Source organism: Antedon bifida, chromosome 8 (assembly GCF_963402885.1).
Source record: "Antedon bifida chromosome 8, ecAntBifi1.1, whole genome shotgun sequence".
In the NCBI taxonomy this organism is placed as follows: Eukaryota; Metazoa; Echinodermata; class Crinoidea; order Comatulida; family Antedonidae; genus Antedon; species Antedon bifida.
This window is the reverse complement of record NC_136233.1, coordinates 10,771,261-10,793,500: the sequence shown is the minus strand read 5'-3', so window position 1 is coordinate 10,793,500 and position 22,240 is coordinate 10,771,261. Positions and strand designations below refer to the sequence as shown.

The 22,240-nt window shown below is 34.8% G+C and overlaps 3 protein-coding genes across 12 annotated transcripts in view; 2 read left to right on the top strand and 1 right to left on the bottom strand.

Moving 5' to 3' along the window:
* Positions 1-9,126, top strand: part of LOC144850606 (roundabout homolog 2-like) — an 87,127-nt gene extending 78,001 nt beyond the window's left edge. Inside the window, exons 15-25 of one of the 2 annotated variants that reach the window (XM_078707931.1) lie at positions 462-678; positions 1,069-1,190; positions 1,314-1,536; positions 2,481-2,810; positions 3,345-3,509; positions 3,980-4,111; positions 4,233-4,365; positions 4,819-5,135; positions 5,288-5,914; positions 6,034-6,102; positions 6,457-9,126. In XM_078707931.1, coding sequence (XP_078564057.1) covers positions 462-678; positions 1,069-1,190; positions 1,314-1,536; positions 2,481-2,810; positions 3,345-3,509; positions 3,980-4,111; positions 4,233-4,365; positions 4,819-5,135; positions 5,288-5,914; positions 6,034-6,102; positions 6,457-6,626 — 2,505 coding nt within the window. In that variant the 3' untranslated portion in view covers positions 6,627-9,126. Of the gene's footprint in view, positions 1-461; positions 679-1,068; positions 1,191-1,313; positions 1,537-2,462; positions 2,811-3,344; positions 3,510-3,979; positions 4,112-4,232; positions 4,366-4,818; positions 5,136-5,287; positions 5,915-6,033; positions 6,103-6,456 lie in introns of both variants that reach the window. The other variant, XM_078707929.1, reaches the window with a different exon arrangement.
* Positions 9,127-9,827: 701 nt separating this feature from the next.
* Positions 9,828-11,795, bottom strand: LOC144850609 (small nuclear ribonucleoprotein-associated protein B-like). Its single transcript, XM_078707934.1, has 3 exons — positions 11,662-11,795; positions 10,853-11,288; positions 9,828-10,738 (listed from the first exon to the last, which is right to left on the bottom strand). Exons 1-3 carry the CDS (start codon positions 11,662-11,664, stop codon positions 10,584-10,586), a joined length of 594 nt encoding a protein of 197 aa, XP_078564060.1. The 5' UTR covers positions 11,665-11,795; the 3' UTR covers positions 9,828-10,583.
* Positions 11,796-11,890: 95 nt separating this feature from the next.
* LOC144850607 (negative elongation factor D-like) lies at positions 11,891-20,883 on the top strand. Of its 9 annotated transcripts, none has more exons than XR_013614093.1 (17): positions 11,891-12,016; positions 12,685-12,977; positions 13,617-13,836; positions 14,442-14,549; positions 15,183-15,335; positions 15,716-15,843; positions 16,246-16,369; positions 16,541-16,720; positions 17,180-17,316; positions 17,796-18,006; positions 18,361-18,501; positions 18,613-18,742; positions 18,996-19,263; positions 19,297-19,423; positions 19,652-19,846; positions 19,879-20,043; positions 20,167-20,883. XR_013614093.1 is itself a non-coding variant. In XM_078707933.1 (14 exons), exons 1-13 carry the CDS (start codon positions 11,987-11,989, stop codon positions 19,034-19,036), a joined length of 1,896 nt encoding a protein of 631 aa, XP_078564059.1. In that variant the 5' UTR covers positions 11,891-11,986; the 3' UTR covers positions 19,037-19,084; positions 20,162-20,883. The 9 variants fall into 9 exon arrangements, 2 of the variants coding, with proteins under 2 accessions (XP_078564059.1, XP_078564058.1); XR_013614092.1 differs by having other exon boundaries at positions 19,879-20,076; XR_013614090.1 differs by having other exon boundaries at positions 19,879-20,883.
* The last annotated feature ends 1,357 nt before the right edge of the window (positions 20,884-22,240 follow it).

Here is a 22,240-nt window from a genome sequence, read left to right as displayed (position 1 = left end):
TAGCATATAATACAAATGTTTCTAAGGTCAATGTGGGCCGGCACTGGATGAGAGAAGCCCTTGATCAATAAAAGGACCAACTAAGGTGCTTAAAACTGTCCTAGCTTAGTTTCATAGACTAATGGCATTGTCATTTGCGACAGATGTCGGCCATACATAAAATAAATAAATACACAAACAAAACATCCATGAAATACCCTACAAATAAAAAATGGCAATGAAGATGATGCAAAAGAACAATTTTCATTTCCCCATTCTTAACCACCTTAAATCTTTCAAACAAGAGCTATAGCGAGATGATGAATACAAACTTTTTATTCTGGTAGAAAATAGTTCTGTTCCTAGAGCGTATGATTTAATCAGGAATCCATACATTTTGATTAGATTATTAGGCAAGTTTTTTTTCTTTAAATTATTTGCCTCATATAATAATTGCCAACAAATCTATTTTGACTTTACAGGTGGAACGATACCAAGAATACATAGAGGGATTTTATATCAGTTATCGTAAAGTTGGTGTTCTGGAGCAGCAGGTTGTTGAAACAGTGCGTGACGTCAGCATGTTACTTATAACTGAACTTACACCAGCTACTCATTATACTTTTACAATCAAGCCATTTCACCAGCAAGAAATTGGAATTGAAACTCCCCCTTTTACTGTCAGTACTTTAAAACATGGTACGTTAATATTAATTGAAGTTTATGTGTTAAACACAGCTTCTGCCTGGTTGCAGAAAACTCTTAAAGATGCCTATTGAAAAAAGTTATTTTAAAAAAAGTACCAAAAATGATTCTTAAAATGTTCACTTTTTGAGATAAAAAGTTAAATATTTTCAAAGATTAATCTATTTTCATCCTCAAAGAGTAAAGTATTTGTAAGGTTTTCTTGAAGATGTAGAGTTAGGTCAACTAGTTCTGAATTTATAAAGGCATCTGATGAAATAATGTGCTGCTTCCATGGGTCATTAGAATTTGTTGTTTTAACAGGTAAAATACATAATTAGTACACAATCAGGAATTAAAATGTGTGGTGTCATTGTTACCGTTTGTACACTTATTTATTTATAGGTGATGAATTGCCAAGAGAGATTGGTGGTGACGATGTCCTCCAGGAGAAGTTGAATCAGTGTGAAATCAGGCTTAGGACTGTTGAACCTGTTGGTACAACAAGCTTTAAAGTCTTGTGGAGGGTGAGTTTTTGGAATTTAATCTATGTTACTATATTCACCCTTTTTTCTTGAAGTAGATGAAGGTTAAGTTTTGTTTGTTTTGTTAAAGTTTTATTACATTAATTGTTTTATCTTTCTAAAAAGCTTCAAAATGATGTTTGTAAAGATTACATTGATGGCTATCACATCAAGTACTACAAAGACAATAACAAGAACCCATACTATTTAAAGACGGTGAAGAAGTCAAGAATGGCGACCGTACACAATTTGGATCCAGACTCAACATATCATGTTAGTGTTCTGCCATTTAACGGAAAGCAGCTTGGAAAAGGAAGTGACGTCAAAGAAGTTACTTTTATCAGCCCTGGTATGTTGAATTCTATTTTTTAGTTGTCCATTTCTAAATTGTTTATATCTACCAAGCTATTTTCATTGTTTTGTACTCTTACTCTCTCCACCCTCTATTCACCAGCATTTGCCTCCTTTGTTTTTATTTCTTTTATTCCAGTTCACTCAGGCAGTGCTTGTCTGCTTTATATTCTCAATTATGTCTAAGTACTCTCACTTGCAATGATCAAGGGCTAGTGTTGCACGAAAGCTCTGCAAATTTGCCTGGCTGTGTACTTTATCGTTTTGATTTAGCTTTCTGCTTATTTTATGTTGTATCTCCATTGAAATCTAGCCACTGATACAGCATTGTCGTTTTGTCAGTAATATACCTTTGATACATTATATATATACTGTATATGATATAGCAGAACCCCAAGAACCTGTGTCCCCTGCATGGGTTGGCCATGGTGTTAAAACACATATTTCCGTTTGTTCATTTCACAGGAAATGTTCATAAAGCTAGGTTCACACTAGAAAATAAAATGCTATATATCAATAAATGTTGCATCTCATTCTTGCGAGAAGTTGCGACGTATGCAAAGCAGAAAATAGTGTAGAACGTCTATGGCACCATGCTACTTTATCAGTTACCACCTGTTATGTTCTTACAGCACGTTGTGTTGAGTCTACATCTTTGCGTTGCATCCTAGTGGGAACTAAAAGCTTTAATAAGAATGTCTCCTAATAAGGGCTGTCTCTGAAGAGATGTTCTGCTGTATGCTAAAATCATGTGTTTTTTTCCTTTATACCTATCACCACTTCAATATTGTTACTATATTTAAGGTATTGATCCTCGTCTATGCACTTTTATATGAATGATGCAAATATTTATTGCATGGCTCTAGTCTATTATAATTGAATTCTAGTAAATATATGCATGTATCTTTATATACTTCTCATTAGGTTCCTTTACTTCTACAGTGAATGAAAACACACCAGGCAGTCTGGATGGATTACCAATTGGTGTCCGTGTTCATGTGAAATCATCTGAAACCATCTCTGTTGAATGGAAACCTCCCGTCATCACTCACGACGTCATTGTTGACTACCTCGTCATGTGTTTAGGCAACAACAGCATGTATCATCGTAATATTACAACAAAGAATAATTTGACATTTTATGTAACATTTACTGACTTGGAGCCCGGTATGACATACACAATACTCGTTGCCGCTCGAATGCGTGATCGCAGTGCAGCAACCCGTAACATGGTCAGGATTGGTCCACCAAGCACTGTTACCATACAACTAAGTAAGGACCCTCTTTAACTACTACAGCACTGTTAAGTTATGAACATTTACTGTTTGTGTTCTGTATATATATATATACAGTATTGCATGCATGTTGTAACTAGCGAAGAATTACTTAAATAGATTTTTGAGATCATACATATTAATACAGATATATCTGTGTCTGTCATGATGTTATGATGACATTAAATAAAGCCATGTATCTATAATCGCATATATTTATTTTGCATTACCAGATGCAAAGATGATTTAATGTGGATTATTATAGGGATTATCTAGGATTTATAAAGATTACTTTAGATTTGTTTTATTTTACTATCAGATTGTTTTGTATTATAGTACGGTTTAGTTGTTGATATTTTGTGTTGTGTACTGTTATTAAAGGAAATATTACATGTACATTATTATCGTACTTGAATACAAGTATTCATAAAAACCCACTTTAAGACTGCCACTTTCCATCTTATCATTTCAAGTTTCTTGTTACTCATTTTTAAACATCTTTGATTACAATTATTTTCTTTTTCATTTTTAGGTCAAGATCCAGTAATTTTAAATAACAAAAGTGATGAGAGTCTGGTGACCTCACCTCTGTTCATTGGAATACTTGGAGGTGTCATTAGCATTTTGGCTATTGTTATTTTAACTTTCTGGTTTTTAAAACAAAAGAGGAAAAAGAAACAAGGAATGAATTCAAAAGGTAAATAAAATTATGGTTTTAAAATTACACAATTTCAGATCTAAATTACGATTTTAAAATTATAATTAAAAAATTACAATTTGTCCAATTATCAGCCTGTGTCAATGTATGAGGTCACAAAAGGGCAAAGTTGAATCTTTTAACAATTGAATGGTTTTATTAACATTAAGCATGTTTGTATATTGCTAATCAAACTGAAGAAAACTTCTGTAATCTGTATTTCCAAGCAGTAATTCAAAACATATATATTTACTGAGAAATATGATTGATTAAAATATTATTGTCAGTTGTTTTACGTCATGTTGTATCGATCGTAATTGTAAAATCTGAAATAAAAAGTTAGAAAAATATTCATGTTATGTATTGGTGTAAAAATGAATTTGATAAGAATAAAACTAATCTGTCTATATAGTAGATTCAAAACATTAATGTTTACTCAGAAATATGATTGATTAAAATATTATTTTCAGTGGTTTTTACGTCATGCGATGGTGATGGAAATTGCAGCATTTATAAACCAGCCGTAAGTCAAGTTAGTTCAAAAGGTCAAGAAGGTCAATGGAACTCACACTCATGGCAGAGAACACAAGTTGATAATCAGGGTAAGAAAACATAGTTTTATGTAGTTATAACAAATCTAGACAAATTTACAATTTATCAATTTTCTATTAATTTAAAGTTGTTTTATTTCAAATGTACATTTTTAACCATTTTTTTTTGTAGAATATACTGTAAATACATATGGTTTCCACAGCAACTGTGACCACCCAGTCCCACATGATTGTAGCGCATCTAATACATGGTCATCGGCAGGTCATTCGACATTAGAAACGTTTCACCGTCGTATGCAAAAACCGTAAGTGAAATTGAATTGAAATAAATTTACCAAAAGAAGTTATGTATACAGAAATAACATTCTGTACTAGAATTTTTGAGTTCCAATAACATTCATGAGTTGATCATAAATTCATGATCCACTTGCACTGTGCCAGGACATTTGCAGCACTAGAAACAATATTTTTCACTAAAAAATTAAAATGATGCAGCTGATCGAAAATAAATAGAAAGTCTGGTTTATAAGCTACTACATCCAATTTCTAAGAGTCTCTTCTGGTCGATTTAAATAAATAATTGGCCTAATGCAACTGAAATGAAAATCTTGTTTAGGTAATTAGCTGCCACAAAATGCTTGAATTCTCGTAGGTGAACTTACTAAACTAAACTAAGGAAGAGTTCTAGAAGACCTTCTCTTACAAGAGAAACAGAGTTGTCCTTGAATATTTTTAAAAGCTATTTTTTGCTTCCACAGAGCGCTTGGTCCCGAGTATGCTGTTGTAGAGAAATCAGAGAGCCCAAACTGTAGCCTACATGGTATACACGTCCTCATGCCTAGCAACAGCAAAGAAGATCCTTTAAACATTGAGCCATATGCATCTACTTCCCTAATACAAGCAAGATACCTCCACCAGCAGCAACAGGCTCAAAGATTGTCTGAAAACTCTCTAAATAGATCAGGTCCAAAAGCTCCATGGCATGGGGAAGTTATTAATAATGGATACAGTAGCAGTGATGGGTCTGGAGCACTTCCTCCACCCCCTCCTCCACCTCCTGATAGATGTATATTGGGTAAGTATCTTAGATGGCCTGATGATGTTATGGAACAACAGTGTACTTAAGGTCATTGACCATCCAGAATAAATAAACCTAAATATTTGTGTCGGTTTGGTAATGAAAGTGTGGACAAGAAGAATTTATTGATTTCTGTTCTTGTTTTGTAGACGGAATGCAACATGTTCCTGGGGGATTTCCAAAACCAATCGAGAATAATTCCTGTACTCCCTATCAAATGAGGGCATCATCACCTTGTAATACGTGCCAAAAACCAGCCAGGCCTGCCGTTCACATAACAACAAATCCGCTTGCTTCCAGAAACATAACCTTCCATGGTGGCGTACCTCATTTACCGTACACACCGGCAGCTGCGACGACGGATCATTCTCCTACGCCACCCAATCGACAGTGGGCACTATCGTCCGCAGATTCCTGTTCTGATAATAACCCAAGTCCACCTTGCGATCAGTTGAAGGACAGGTTCCAAATGTCAGGATCACCAGATCCCTACAAGAGCCAACTAAATGATCTGTCATCCCTTCAAAGCTACCAGGTGTCTCCTATGCAACAGAGCTTGCCATTACATAAGTACTTAACACAACAACAACAGCAGCAATTACTACTGGAACAAGAGGAACAGCAGATGCTGCAGCAACAGCAACAAAACCATCCTCAACATCAACAGCAACATCAACATCATCCGCATCAACAACATCATCCGCATCAACAACATCATCTGCATCAACAACATCATCAACGACCACAAGAACAGCAACCTACTTACCCACCTCCAGGTAATTCTAGACTATTTACTCTTGTTCAAATTTTTGCAATTAACAGCTTAAAATTTAGTAATAACTTAAAATTAGCACTTTAAAACAAATGATTATGAAATAATCTTTTTTTTTTATAGATCACGAGTGTGAAGATATAGATTTTGAAAAAGTTAATCCAGAGTTAGATTCCATTAGTATGTGTACAGGTAAACTAATTTTCATTCAATTATTTGTTTTCATTGCTTATTTTAACACATTTTAAAAGAAATATTACATATGATTGGATGTTAGATGTTTTATTTGAATAAAGATCGTGTAGGTTCGGTAGATTTTATTCTTCTCCTATTGTTTGTATAATACTCTCCAATGATCTTGTCTCTCTCCTTCATTGTTTTCTCTGTTGTCTTTAGGTTTACTTCTACTATTAGACCTTTACTTTCATTCCTAGGCATGTGATCTTTGACATTTATTTCCGCATTAGAGGCCTCTGGCCCATTTAACTACCTTTGGTCCAGGTTAGTAATATACAATGCTACACTAAACTTTTGTTTTTGTTGCAGATTCTATAGTAACTTCTTGCACCTCTGGCAGCAGTAGCATGCACCACAGTAGAGAAAGCCTAGACTCTGATGGATCATATTTTTCAGATGTACCCAACATAACTTCCATTCCACAAATACTCACCGACCGTTCTCCGTCGATCTCCAAAACATCATCCTCCATCACATAACTGTGGAACAGAAAAAGCAGTCACTTCCACCAAGACAATCTAACAAAAGGACACTGAGCTCGTCTTGCCACCATAGGAACTCGTAACAGTCCTTTGATCTTATGTCTGGCTGCGACAAGTACCAACAGTACTGTACTTGTACATATTCTCTGCAGTGTGCGGTGTCTGTTAAGGGTGTGGAACGGATTGTGTCGCAGCCGCATATATAAACCCTTTGATCTCCGGAGCTCAGCATCCTGTTGTCAGATTAGCTTGCTTCCACCGATAAAAACTAAATTGTGATTAGTTTTGATCAAATCTATTTTATAGATTATTTATGATTGTAAAGAATTATTGTATGAAAAAAAATTGTATTAATATTATATTATATTGTTTATATATGAACATTTTGATTTTATAACAACTGTTATGTTTTTATTAAAGGTACAAACAAATTATTTATTAAATTATCTGGCATTAAGAATGTAAAATTATTTTTTAGAAATTTGATGTCTTTGTAGATTGAGATTAAAAAAAAAAAATATGGACCTTTTTAAAAATGTTTGTAAGATACGTTAAACTGTGGAAAATAAGCCTACAAAATGCTTATCTAAAGGTATTTATATCGTCCTAAAGCTTAACTAGAATCTATGGATTAGACCGTCATTGCAGCCAGCAGTACAGCAAGTTAAACATGCACTCTATTACACAGGACCAACGGCTTTCCGTCCAATCTGAAGGACGAGGCAATGAGACTGTAAAGCATCTTAATTGCCTAAAGTATACAATCAATATAGCACAGATAAGCTCGAACCCATGCCTATCACATGCTAGTCCAATTACTTTATCATTACACCATCACTCTCTGGTATATAGGACCTGATAATCACAGACGGTCTCCTAAGAATTCAACCAGGCCCAAACATTTATAATTGGGTGATCAGATGAGAATCGGTGTTTCAACGCAGTATAGCCGTATAATATAGAAAGAGCATATGGACATATGTTGAAAATATTGTATTTTGAAAAATATGTATGCATGTATTTTTGCGTAGTATAACATAACTATGACATACATATAAATAACACACAGGCACATGGAAAACCTGCAAATTAGCGTTTTACTCTATGTAACGCGGTCAGTACATTTGTACAATAGTAATCAAGCTAAAATTATTATAATCGTAATACCACAGTAATAATTATGGTATAGTATTATAATGGTAATTTTATTTTTGCATCTTTAAGGGCACTAATTGTTAATTGCTGTTTTGTATCTTGGCAACCAGGCACTGTGCTTCTGTACCACATTTTGTGAATCTATGGTAGAAACCAAGTGTTTGTGATTGTAATCAAGTGTCCCAAAGATGATACAGACCCCGTATCACATTTAAAAATGACACATCTCATATTAAAAAATCAAATATATATGTAATAAAGTTGTATTATATCTTCACCTAAGTATGTATACAGCGAAGCATTGACCGTTTATGCATTTAAAGAAAACAAGGGCGCGATAAAAACTAAGCTACATTTTACTGGGAAGCTCAATATTATTGAAATGTTTATTTAAACCAAGTGTACTATTGCAAGAAAGAATGCTATAAAATAATTGAATATTTTATGCTAATGGATCTTATTTGCATAAAAATGTTACAAGGTGTTAAGCAATTTATACCTGCTGCATGATAGATGCTCATACTCCAACTTTAGATTTAGTTCAAGTTCATGATATGAAACTTGTGAAACCGTTTTCTGTCCAAGTTTGTCAACTGGTCTACACTAGCAAACTTTGGAAAATGTCAAAGTTTTCTCAAGTCTGCAAACTAAAGTTTGCTAGTATAGAAACAATTTTAGAGTTGTCAACTTCAAGTTTTAGAACTACCTTGAACTACGACTAAAGTTTGTTTAAAACCTGAATATTGTTGACATTGTATCCACAGCCAAAAATTAACTGATAAAATTCCTGTCGATTGATCGAAACGATTCCACTCAAGAAAAATTAACTGATAATTATCTCATTCAAATCAGATATTTTTTAACCTTTGACCTAAAGGACAAATTGTTGCATTGTGATTTGGCACTTGGTTGTTCGGTAATGTCTGATCATGTGCACTATATTTTTTATTTAATTATCTGATTGGTTAAAAAATTAACTGATAATTTTGTTATGGCTGTGGAAACATACTAAGACTAATACAAGCAGTCAGCTCTTCCAAACTTGACATTATTGTGCTGCCCCAGAAAGTCTGGTTCATTTTGAATACTTAACAAAAAACAATATGTTCTGGTATTAAGAATTTGCTGTTTTAGGAAAGTCGACGGTACAGCATCTAAAGCATATTTTTACAGATGGATGTTTTTGTAATTATTTTGTATGATATTGAAAAGGACAACCAGTAGGGAAACTTGCAATAGATAGTTTAGTGTTTTAAAACCCTGTTCAGTATATATTCTTTCAAATTTATCTGTTTAAATATGTTATTTATGTTAAGTGCAAGATGAAATAAAAATCCTGCTTATTGAATGAAATGTTGACAATTTATTTTCTTTAGTAAAGCTGCTTTCACAGTGCGCCCGGATTCGGTCTGGTGGTGAAAAATGGGTTCAGTAGTAAAGATAGTTCACACCAGATCCGTACCCGATTCGTACCGATGGATTAAGAAGCCATTTGTTGGCTGAAATCATTTGATTTTTTTCTTTTGTCCAATCAGCAATGACCATGATTGACCTCGCTTGACAACGCATAACTCACAATATTTTTCTCAGGGTGCCGATGTGAAAGTAGCTTAATACCGAGTTATTAGTTGTTGTGGCCATTATATCCGCTTTAAATTCTCAAAATACCTTACTGTATTCTCTACTGCAGAGAATATCTTTTAAATACTATTCTACATGGTCTGTCTACTATGTTAGGAGGCTATCGACACAATAAACAGTGCGTAATTGGCTATTGGTATGGAAAATAGTATTCCTATCGGCACAGTTAACCTTGCATCAAGTTCATTTACCCCTATAGTATAGAAATGGTTAATTTCATGAACTAGATCCACAGTTTGTTTGCCGTGCCTATAGAAATTTTACATTTAGATGCAAGCCGATAGAAAGTAATATACACATGCCAATATTGACTTCTCTATTCCGTACAAGTTCTAGTTCAAAGAGATTCATGGACAAATATTTATCTACAGTATAATCAGTGTAAAAGTCGCACAGCAAATATATACTATATCTTACAAATTGTTTATTTCTAACTTTCTCACAAATCTCTCTTTAAAAATACCGTTAAAATCAGAACATTGATACATATATAGAGTGGAACAATAATTAAATTAGTGTATACCTTTTAGTGGTTATGAAATTAACAAAGAACTGATTTTGGAATTCCAGATTGCCAACTGCGATATCAAAGTATATACAGTACCACTAGGTTGAACAGACACCTACGTAAAACAATTAAAATATTTACTAATTAATTGTATGTCTTTACATAGTCTTGACTCGAATAATCAGTGCAGTGCTTTGTATGTCAATGTACTGCAATGACTAAACGAGTACATTACCATTACTCGACTCTGTTTATATTCTGTTGCATACATAGCAAAAAACATTTATTACATTATATGAAGCAACAGATATTTCGATTGATGGTAACTATAGGAATGGCACATTATACTCCCAATTTCTGAGTATTTATATATAAAACTCAGACTGCTACATGTCCAAGAACAAGTCTTTAATACCACCTCAAAATTAGACCCATCGTTTGGTAGTAAGTGTCTAAAGAGATGGGCCAGAATCGGAAGAACACATTGGGATGATATCAATCGTATCAAGAATGCCAACATTCCATTTGCCTCACTTAAAGCTGGCACATAAGTTTAGGGCAAGTGGAATCACATCTTTCCATAGCCTCAATGTATGGTAAGTACACTGTTCATTGTTCATTATTATAAAGTTCAATTGCAAAACATGTCACTATCGCCTCTGTGGAGGTGGTGCACGCATTGGTGGTCGCATTCCCATTGGTGGCATTCCTCTGCCCATAGGTGGTGGCATCCTACCACCAGGCATCATTCCTGGTCCTCCCATTGGTGGTCTCATGGGTGGTCTTCCAACAAATCCTGGGGGACCTATAAAAATGATAAAAGAAAGATTAGTGACCGATTGTCATAATTGAAAAATGTATGCTGGTTTAAAAATCGTCGCGTTTATCCAATAGAAACGTAATAAACAGTTTCTCTTACCCGGTGCCCTCTGTGGTGCCATCATGCTTTGAGCTGGTCCGCCAACGCCTCTAACTGGGCCCGAAAGACCAGCTGGTGCAGCTGAATGATGTGGATGTGTAGGAACTCCTCTACCTGCCGCTCTTCCCATTCCTGGTCCTCTACCGCCTCCTGCAACTGGCACACGTGGCCCTTTATCTTTCACTGGTGGCCCTTCAACAGTCATAGAAACTAAGTGTTCGCCTCGTAGTAATACAAGACCTAGAACCCTCTTCTCTTCCCTGTCAGATGATTTTGCCTTTGCCCGTACTTTCCGGAATTCTTCGCAATCACCAAGGATGACATTCATGTGTTTGTCAAATGCAAGGAATGTACCAATGAAGATGCGGCCATCTTGGAGGACAACACGCATCCTGTAATTAATGTGTTGAATCATCTTGTTACTTTTGCCCTGCACCTGAAAATACAAAAAAGAATAGTATTAGTAAAAATAACATCACTTTAAAATCTAAAAATTAACTAACTAGGCCTAGGCTTGCCACCATATAGATATGCCAGGCCTACCTAGTAAGGGTGGAATATTAAGCTATATAATTATAATAATGTAGGTACAGTAGTACAAATAAACAAACAAGTCGGCATGGCTAACTTAGCCTAGCTAAGCCTGAGGCTTAGCACAGTCCGGTTAAGCTGATCAAACCAGCTCGGTGAAAGTGGCCCAGGTAGCCCTCAGAATCGGATAGAATATTACAGAATAGTTGATAGTTTCATAAAAATAAACCCACTGAAATAGGTTGTAATATATAACAAACAAATTAACACATTATTACCATGTTTGCAGTTTTGATGCCTTCCGATTTTCAAGATATAAAATACAAACTACTTGCTTCTCACACACGACACCACCAACAAACAACAAACACCGGTTTTTCATAAACAACGTAGAGGCAACGCGCTGTACAACATCCAATCAAAAGTTATCTTTTATACCTAGGTGGTTTGTAAAACGTATTCTCATTGGTTGGTAAAGAAATTTCCCACACGCCACTTCTACAAATGTCTGCGGCCGCTAAAAAAATTATTCTTTCAGTTTTATACTGCCTTTGACATGGTTATACAATTTAAGAGTATAAATTGCGTACAAAGCTAATTATAATGGAAGACCAGTTTGAACCTTATGATGCGGTATGTACTTATTTGTTATATAAACTAGAAATAATAAGTAACATTTCCTAGGCCGGTGTCGGTGACTTGTTTTCTAGAATATCATTCATTGATCACCCTGCATGCATCCATATGGACTGTGTGGTGGATGGGCGCGGCTGCTTCTTGCATTGACCGTGCCTAGGTTACACCAAAGAATATATAGAACAAGAATGAGTAATCCGTGGTTTTCCCTGTAACAGTGATTTATATAATAAGTCAAGATGTAGCCTATACAACTTTTTGTGACGGTGACTTGTTTTTTAGAATATCATTAATTTGTCATAATTATAATAATAGTATTAGTAGGCCCACCCAGGGTGATAATAATTTATGATCACCCTCCTGGACCCTGTATGCATCCATATGGAGAGTGTGGTGAGTGTGGGCGCGGCTGCTGCTTGCAATGATTGACTTACACCCACCATACAGCTAATGATTTGTATTTAGTACATTAATGCTAGGCCCCATACGTTTCCAAGTTTGTAATTTTATTATTTATTATTATAAATAAATATATGCATGATGACCTTTAGCCTAGGCCTCCTAGCCTATATGATCTATCTCATTAATTGTATTCATGCATGAATTTGATTAATAACCAAATAGCAAACAAATAAATTATTTAATTAATAATACACTTTACACAGGATGATGCATACAAGCCATATGGAGATGGACAGTACGGTGATGATCCATACGGCGATGGTGCAAACTATGATGATGATCCATATGATGGTCACAATCCTTACGACAATGGTGACACAGGAACAGACAAAGGGATGTACGGATTTGATGATGAAAGGGAGGAGGAAGAGGCAGAAGAGGAGTTATTCGAACAAAAAGTTGAGAAAGATGACGAGACTATTCGCAGTGACTGTCTATCTGTTTTTGCAGCCACTGATTACATAATGGAACCTGGTGTATTTGAAAATCTTCGAAGGTATGCAGAGCTGTAGATTGGTGCTTAACACGCTTGCCTTCGATCCCAAATCCAGGGTTCAAAGAATCCTGACCAGTAATATAAATTGAAAATTCTTTCTACTCCACTCACTAAGCTTCTTAATGAGATTTATTAAGCATGATATACTGTAAAGCCCTAAATGTTTGCAATTTTACTAAATCCAATTATTTCGCGAACTTTTATTTTCACGATTTGATTTTAGTATTCTTTAATTTGTTCAACACCATCCTTTTCGAACAGAACCATCAAACATACTTGGTGATTGTAGGCCAAAGGTGTAAAGAATACACAATTAAAATTTATTGTAATTCTTGTATGCACTTTTCCATGAAATGATACTAAAATACCTTAATAGCATTGACTGGATTAATTTTGTTATCGTAAAAATTGTAGGCTTTACAGTTAGCATCCTGTGTCTTTTAAATGGTGGTGGACCGCTCCCTAAACAAGGATGTAAAGTCGATCTGATACCACAAGAATGAATTTCCTGCACAAAACGAAACCTAACTAATGTACTAATTGGCTCAAGAAAAATGTACTCCAATATTTTTTATAATAATTGTGGTAATGCGCTGTATTTTTGTAGAGCAATACATAAATGTCATTTTTTTTTTATAGATATTTCCAAGCTGGTGGGACACCTGAACAGGTTGTACTCCTCCTATCTGAGCATTACACAGCTGTGGCACAGACAGTCAACCTGTTTGCTGAGTGGCTTATATCAACAGGTGTCAATCCCACTGAAGTACAGCAGATGGTTGAAGATCACCTCAAGAGCCTCATAATAAAACATTTCGACCCAAAGAAAGCTGATAAGATTTTCAGTGATGAAGGAGGTGTAAGTTAACAATAAAAAATGTTGTAACATTTTTTAATTAATGCAAATATTGTTTAAAATGAAGAATCTTTCAAAATTATATCAGAAATATCAAGCAATGAACTTTAGTGATTGTGTCAACTATGTCGATGTATTTATAATTCGTTAAGCCAAGGTAGAATTAAATAATTAATAGCGTAAGCTTAGGCCGCCGAAACTAGACTCGATGTCGATTCGGCCCACGATGTCTCGTCCGGCTAAATAAGGCTGTGTATATATATATGTATGTGTCATCTCCTAGCCTAGGTAGGATTTTAAGGCAGCTCCGATTTTAATTAGTGAACAGTACATTGTTAATTTGCATTGTCCATGCTTTTTCTAATTGCGATGACAATGGTATTTATTAACCCTACGAACCACCCTACGATCGACGCGTTGATGTAATTATAATAACAATACATCGTAGCGTAACAAACCGGCAATGTTTGCAGCACTGTTGCGTCGTCAGTTCCTACTTGTGATTACTAATTTGCGTCAATATGTTTCTGTGTTCTAGGGGAACCAAACTTCGCGCACTCTATTTTTTTATGTATTTTGTAAATATTATTCACATTTTTTGTTGACAGACGCCGTCTTGGCTGGAAGGCATGATTCAGCATCGTACATGGCGTCAGCTCTTCTACAAACTTGCTGGAGAGCATCCTGATTGCCTTATGTTAAACTTCACAATCAAGGTATTTATTTTTTCTGTCTACTGTAAATGTTATTAACAAGCCAGTGCTACAAGTATTTATTGTTTGTTTTGTTATTATCCTCATTTGTATTTTCCTCACACTTTTTTTGTTACTTATTAATACAACTCCACAGCTTCCTATCAAAATCCTGATCCTAACTCTCACTTTATCTCCTCCACACACTAAATAAATAAATGCGTTGAGCAAAGACACATATTGCATCAAACAAGGGTCTTTCACACCTGTTGCGACGTCAATGTTTTTCGTTTTCACCTGTCTACACGCATCAATTTGGTGCATAGCCATGTATAGCGTTGTGAAAATGAAACATTGACGTTTGATTTGCCGGAACAGGTGTGAAAGACACTTTATAGTGGAGCTTTAGCTTTATTGATATGTGCTTTCCCTCCCAAAACAAGGTCTAGCATTCAATCAAAATCAATGAAAAATCAAACTCATAAATAATGTTTCTACTCCCTAAGCCTCAATTGAGACTATGGTTTATCCATCATATAATTGTTGGATGCGTAAAAATACCTTTTTATAAAATGAATAATTTATAATGTAATACAATCATGGATTAAATATTCACCAATTTTATCAGCTATTTTTCTTTATATTGTACTCTTATAGCTTATTACTGATCTTGGATATCAAGGAGAAATCGGCAATGTTTCTACAGCCTGCCATCAGATAGAGGTGTTCTCAAAAGTGCTTCAGACCTCCATTGGTAAACTCCTCGAAGGTGGTGAAGAGGCTCTTCATATTCATCTTCCAGAATTTAGTGTAAGTGTCGACAGTGAGTGCTTAACTCTCCAGGATGGGAACCAGTAGTATATTCATAAAATTGTCCTAATAAAAATAACACTAGTAATACATATTATGAAAAACATTTAGCATTCATGGAAAACATTTTTACTGTAACAGGATAGGATATTTAGTGGATTAGGTGAGTGCATAATATGTATACATAAGAAGCCCCTATAAATTTGTGTGTGAAAATTTCAATTCAATCAAAATTGAACCCAACTTGGGAAAAGGCATACATGCGACCGACCTTCAATTCCATTAAATTTGTTTTTTTATTTCTATTCAGATTTGTTGCCCAAACAACTAATGTTCAATCTAAATATGTATTCATTGATACTCCTGTTTATTTCCTCTAGAAAATGGTGTGCCATGGAGAACACACATACCTGTACGCTCAAGCCATGATGCACTTGCTGTCATCGGAGAGGGATGGGTCAGTTATTAGGAGAGTTTGTCAAGAAGTGCAAAAGAGTGCCATGAAAAGGTTTGTAACAGATAATAATTTACTTAGAATTTTAAAACTCATATTTTATTGAAAAGATCTGTGAAAAGTTTATTTAAAATTGGATTCATTTCTCTTTGTTGCGGGAAGCATAGAAAATTGACATGAACACCTTTTTTCAATATTGGACAATTTTTTTTAATGGCATCAAATTGCAATAGAACACTATAAGGAGGCACATTTGGCAACCCCACAAAGTGTACCCTTAATATGTGGTGTCCCTGAGTCATGGTTGGCCATAAAGTTACATTTATTGTCCCTTGTTCGTTTCTTCAAAACGTGTTCCTTGTAACACAATTCGAGAACAATTTCTAGACTTAAATTGCAAAATTCTTCTGAATCTGCTCCTAAGTTCATCAAATAATAAAATATTGTGTTTTACAGTCGTGGTAACGGAGTAGTGCAAATTGGAGTTGCTTTAAGTAGTGCTGCCAAATATCCAAGAGCTTGCCAGGCACTTGCTTCAATGTTGGCTAGAAACGCCCTCAACCCTGCAGATGTTCATGTGGTGAGTAAATAAAAACAAGTGGATCCTTTGCTATAATATTATTGTAGACAAATTTCTGAAAGTTATGATTTGTCAAAGTAATCCACAGGTTTTCAGTCAAATACTTTGACATTTATATGTATTAACAATTAATGATAGAACAATTGGTATTATGTTTTGTTTGTATTCTAGCTATATGAAATGTACACTAAGGAAGACCCACCACCAGTTGACCTTCTACGAATGCCACAATTGCTGGAGCTATTCATGCACACGCTATTCAGACCAAAAGCTAACATCAAACCTGAACATCGTGGTAATTACATCTACCTACTTGCTCACTCGGCATGTGTGCATGAGACGTGGAAGACGGTAAGTTTAAAGCTTTGTCTACACTATCAAACTTTATGTATGTGATGTGCCCATATATGGAAACGATGACATCATATCACTACCATATTTGGGCACATCACATTTTTTTTGTCAAACTAGTTTGATAGTGTAGACAGGACTTGAATCTTTTTTCTCCCCATTGACCAACGTTTTGACTACCCTAAAAAATCTAATTTAGAAATAACCTATTTTGATATTTTTGGCATTTGAATATAAATTTTTTTAAATCAAGTTTTGCACACATAGATCAATATTGTATACAATTCTTATTTTTGACGTCAAATACCCTTATTAATTATTTGGATTCAAGCCACAATATTTAGTGAAACATTCATTAAACCGCACACCATGTTTCTGATATCTAATATTAATACTAATCTTGTTTTTTCAATGTAAGTATGGACAAACTTAACCTAACCATCTTTTTCTGATTTACAGGGAGACCGTGTCAACATAAGCAAGGATGAGTTAAAACAAACATCACAGGCAATAGAAAAAATACACACTATATGCAGTAGTGATAAACCTGCTTCAGAGCTTATAGCGGAACTTACTGCTATATACCAGTGTATTAGGTAGGTTAGCAACTAGCTCCAAACAAACCATAAACCTTCTTTAGAACGAGTTCCTGCTCCTAACAAAACAAAATAATCTGCTTTAAGAGCTTATAGAGGTTAGAGCAGAACTTTCCATCTACCTTTATATGTAGTAAGTTGGCATCTAGTACCAGCCACAACCCTTGCCCCCTCAAATGCAGTGAGATTTCTTGCCATTGTGCAATATCTTGCAGAACATATTCTTATAATATTAGAGTATTTAATGTGTACACAGTCACCACAAACAATAGCCATTAATTTAGCACTTCATATTTCTGGTGGTAGTCTTCTCAAATAAAGACTTAAAACCGGAGGGCTGGTGTAAACATCTGGCTTGTGTGTACTTTAGCGAACTATTTGCATCTTTCTAAAGTGTAGGGCTTACTTCTAGTCGTCTCAGAAAGACATCTTTTGTTTTTATGTGCTTGGTAATAATATTTTACATTTTCTATTTGTAGGTATCCTGTAGTTTCTATGGGTATTCTCTACTGGGTAGACAAGACAGTTTCAGATCCAAGCTACTTTGAACGCATGACTGACCACACTCCTTTACACTTGATTCTACTGGACGAAATTATTAATTTGCATAATTTAATTCACGATGCTGCATTGAAATTACTCATACGTCTGCTTGAAGATCCTTATCCTCAGCTTGATGTCCTTGTGCAGGTAATATGGAGCTGTTGATTTGAAATAACCTACGACCTTCATATATTATATTGTTGGTTGCCAATTAATTCTAGCAAAAATTTTTTAGCCAGCTTTTTTTAAATAGATAGATACATGTATTATGTTTACTTTAGGAGATCGCTGACATTGAATTTGCCATTTTTGGTAATGCCAACTACGAGTAGTTGTATGTTAAAGCAAGCCTAACTATTGTTTCAGATTCGCACATTTCTTTATGGAACCCCTATCCAACAAATCTATTGTTTTCCCCAGTTGGCCAAAATCCATATATTCTCTATGTATATTACAACATAAAAGAGATACTTATCTTATATTTTATTGTTATATTAACAGATGGAACTGAAAAAGACAGTATTGGACAGGATGGTGCATTTGCTAAGCAAGGGCTGTGTAGTGCCGGTTGTTAACCATATCAAGAAATGTGTTGATAAACAGAACTTAGATATGTCTCTTATTCGGCATTTTGTTACTGAGGTATGAATGCTTAAATTACTGAAAGTCAGAAATTAATATTGGACTGAATATTCTACTGATTGTTAATGACTTATGGAGGAGTAATATAGAAGTTCAAATTATCTTTGTTAGGTTCTGGATATGATAGCTCCCCCTTACACCTCAGAGTTTGTCCAAATCTTTCTACCAATCATAGAAAACAACGACATTACTGGAACATTACGGAGTGAAGATGGGAAAGATCCTGTCTCTGATTTTATAGGTAGGTAGCTAAATATTCAAATGTATGTATGTGTAAACAATTTTAAGAAGTAAATATCAAATCTATAGGCGACATATTTCATAGCAACTAGCTTACATACAGGCATGCTTAGGAGTATATTGCCAGAACTTGCCACTGAGAGAAGGGCCTTACTTTATGCTGGTTACATGTTCTTATTTTTTATGCAAGTTTGATATATTCTACCATGTTAATGAAACAGAATTTTAGTATATTACCATTTTTTCTCTTTTAGTATATTGTAAAACTAATTATTCAAATGCAGCAACAACGTGAGAACAACTATGTCCAGTTATAGGAAATGATATTTTATATCTCGCTAAGGTTAGTCCAACTATCATTTATTCAGCTGAGATGGTTGATCAAACTATGTTGACTTAGCTGAGCTTAATATAAGCATCATTAATCCAGCTGAGGTGGTCGATGTAGCTACCATTAATCCAGCTGAGGTGGTCGATCTAACTGCCACTATGATTGGTCTAGCTACCATTAATCCATCTGAGGTGATTGGTCTAGCTACCATTAATCCAGCTGAGGTGATTGGTCTAGCTACCATTAATCCACAGCGGTGACTAAACTGTCATTAATCTAGTTGAGGTTGTTGATCCAACTATCATTAATCCATTTGAGGTGGTTGATCCAACTATCATTAATCCAGTTGAGGTGGTTGATCCAACTATCATTAATCCACCTTAGATTATTGATCCAACTACATTAATTCAGCTTAGCTGGCTGGTCCAAACTATCATTAATCCAGCTTAGGTGGCTGGTCCAACTACATTAATCCAGTTGAGGTGGCTGGTCCAACTACATTAATCAAACTTAGGTTGTTGATCCAACTATCATTAATCCAGCTTAGGTGGCTGGTCCAACTACATTAATCAAGCATAGGTTGTTGATCCAGCTATCATTAATCCAGCTTAGGTGGCTGGTCCAACTACATTAATCAAGCTTAGGTTGTTGATCCAGCTATCATTAATCCAGCTTAGGTGGCTGGTCCAACTACATTAATCCAGCTTAGGTGGCTGGTCCAACTACATTAATCAAGCTTAGGTTGTTGATCCAACTATCATTAATCCAGCTTAGGTGGGTGGTCCAACTACATTAATCAAGCTTAGGTTGTTGATCCAACTATCATTAATCCAGCTTAGGTGGCTGGTCCAACTATCATTAATCTATTTGAGGTTGTTGATCCAACTATCATTAATCCAACTTAAGTGTCTGGTACAACTATCATTTATCCAGCTTAGGTTGTTGATCAAAATATCATTAATCAAGCTTAGGTTGTTGATCAAACTATCGTTAATCAAGCTTAGGTTGATCCAACTATCATTAATCAAGCTTAGGTTGATCAAAATATCATTAATCAAGCTTAGGTTGATCAAACTATCATTAATCCAGCTTAGGTTGATCTATCCCAGCCAACTGTCATTAACCTTGCTGTCGTAGGTGATCTCCCATCTGAATCCAGCTGAGGTTGATCCACATATTGTTAATCTACCTAAGGTTGGTCCTACTATCATTAACTATTGTAACCCAGATGAGGTTAATCCAGTTATTAATCCAAAGGAAAGTTAATTTTGATTCAATGTAGGATGCAGACTACAAGCCAATATAGACTATACATATATAAAACTAAGTGGGTCGGTGTGCCTGTTAGTTCATTCCAGTCAGTTTGATGCAATCAAATACAAGGATTCAGCTCTATTCATTGTGGCTACTTTCACAAAGGTTCAGGTATAAGTGAATACCGAAGTTTCTTCAACCTGATTATACATTCATAGTACTGTGAAAGAGTTGCAAACAAAATATTGTTTTAAAAGGTCATAGGTAATTGTGTGGATAACGAAACTGAAGAATATAGGAGGGTATAATGTAAACATAAACTAAAAAAAACAACTTTATTTTAGATTAGCATTAAATGATTGTAAACACCTGATATTGGTTTTTAATGTATATTAGTGCCTATTACAAAAACAAGATAGGATTTTTATTTATACATACTTTACAATATGTAAGATAATTAAACCTCTGTAATATGTTTTTGTTGTAATTAATTTTAATTGTGCGCTAAATATTGCTATGTATTGTAATTATGGGTTATATAACACACTGATTTATCAAATGAATGAATTTACATGATTTTTTTGAAGAATTCATATATTCACTGTACAAGGAACTCAACAGAAAATGTAATGACTGGTGATTGTTAAAGATGTATTGTCCCTTGAAACACAAAAAAATGAAGGTCAAAATATTCTAAATTTAAATTGGCCATATCAAAGTAATATTAAAGTTATTCACTTTAAGTCGAAAATTCGAGCCAAAAGCAACAAGTTTACGTAATTAACAGGTAAATTAGTTTGATTACATTTCGTCTGGAAAATCGTCGCGGGTGAAAGTAAACAAAGATTTCAAACCACGAGTACGCATTATGCATATGCTAATTAGGATTGTTTACAACTCGTCACGGTAGTTAATAACTATTATGATACTTCAAACTGACCTTTTTTCGAAATCTGTTATTTTTTGTTTTTTTGGAATTAGTCAAAGGGACAATACATCTTTAACTTTATGCATTGTGAAAAAGTTGTCAACAAAATGACCACACTTTGCTATGATTACAACCAAATGGAAACTAGTGACAAAAAGCATATAAAGTTAGTCAACAAAAGATAACAATATGCTACAAACATCCACCATCACCACCCAGTGATCTCAACATCATTACAAAAATGCTGTGAAGGTGTAATCATACCACATTTTACAACCAGTATTATTATTTGCTATGACAACACATTCATCTAGGCTAGTGTAGTCACGACTGGGCTTCGATAATGTTTCTTGTAAACAGTTGATATTCCATGCCAGACATTTAAAATCACAAATACTGTACTTTGAATTGATTTCGTTGACATAGCCGTACCCTTATTTCTTCAGTTTTACAAATTATATTATATATATATATATTATAGGTAGCGATGCATTCTTTATCATAACTAAGTTTACATTGCTTCCCAGCTTTCTTTTTATTTCGCCGATACCTATTTGGCTTGGCAAGTTTTCATCCATTCCTTTTCATCTTCAAAGGAATTGTTCAGTAATTCTAATCTTCGGTTAACTACTTCTACTTGGTCAAACGCTTCTTCCGGTTTTTGCCGGAAAGCGCGTTTACGCTTGTTCAACATCCGCTTTCTCTTCTTTTATAAGGAGTTTAACAGGTTCAAATTGTGTTTATCACCACTTTTATTCCGGTGATGAGTCTTTAAACCGCAAACCGTCCAGTACACAATGTCTGTCGGGATGATTGTTTAGGTACGAAGCTAATTTATCTACCATAACAGTGGTCGAATATTCGATTCTTGTATTTGCAAACAGCAGTTCCTTGTCTGGTTTTGACCGTTTTTTACTCGGAGCATTGAAATTGTGAATGCTCCTGATGGCAATATGCATCTGTACAACTTCTATCTCCATTGATAT

What these genes read in the sequence shown, in the direction of transcription:
- LOC144850609 (XM_078707934.1), bottom strand. An exon ending in GGCACCACAGAGGGCACCGG is followed by an intron (nt 10,739 to 10,852) that starts GTAAGAGAAACT and finishes TCATTTTTATAG; the next exon opens with GTCCCCCAGGATTTGTTGGA.
- LOC144850607 (XM_078707933.1), top strand. Translation starts at nt 11,987, where the DNA reads ATGGAAGACCAGTTTGAACCTTATGATGCG. An exon ending in TTTTCAGTGATGAAGGAGGT is followed by an intron (nt 13,837 to 14,441) that starts GTAAGTTAACAA and finishes TTTTGTTGACAG; the next exon opens with ACGCCGTCTTGGCTGGAAGG. An exon ending in CAAAAGAGTGCCATGAAAAG is followed by an intron (nt 15,844 to 16,245) that starts GTTTGTAACAGA and finishes TGTGTTTTACAG; the next exon opens with TCGTGGTAACGGAGTAGTGC.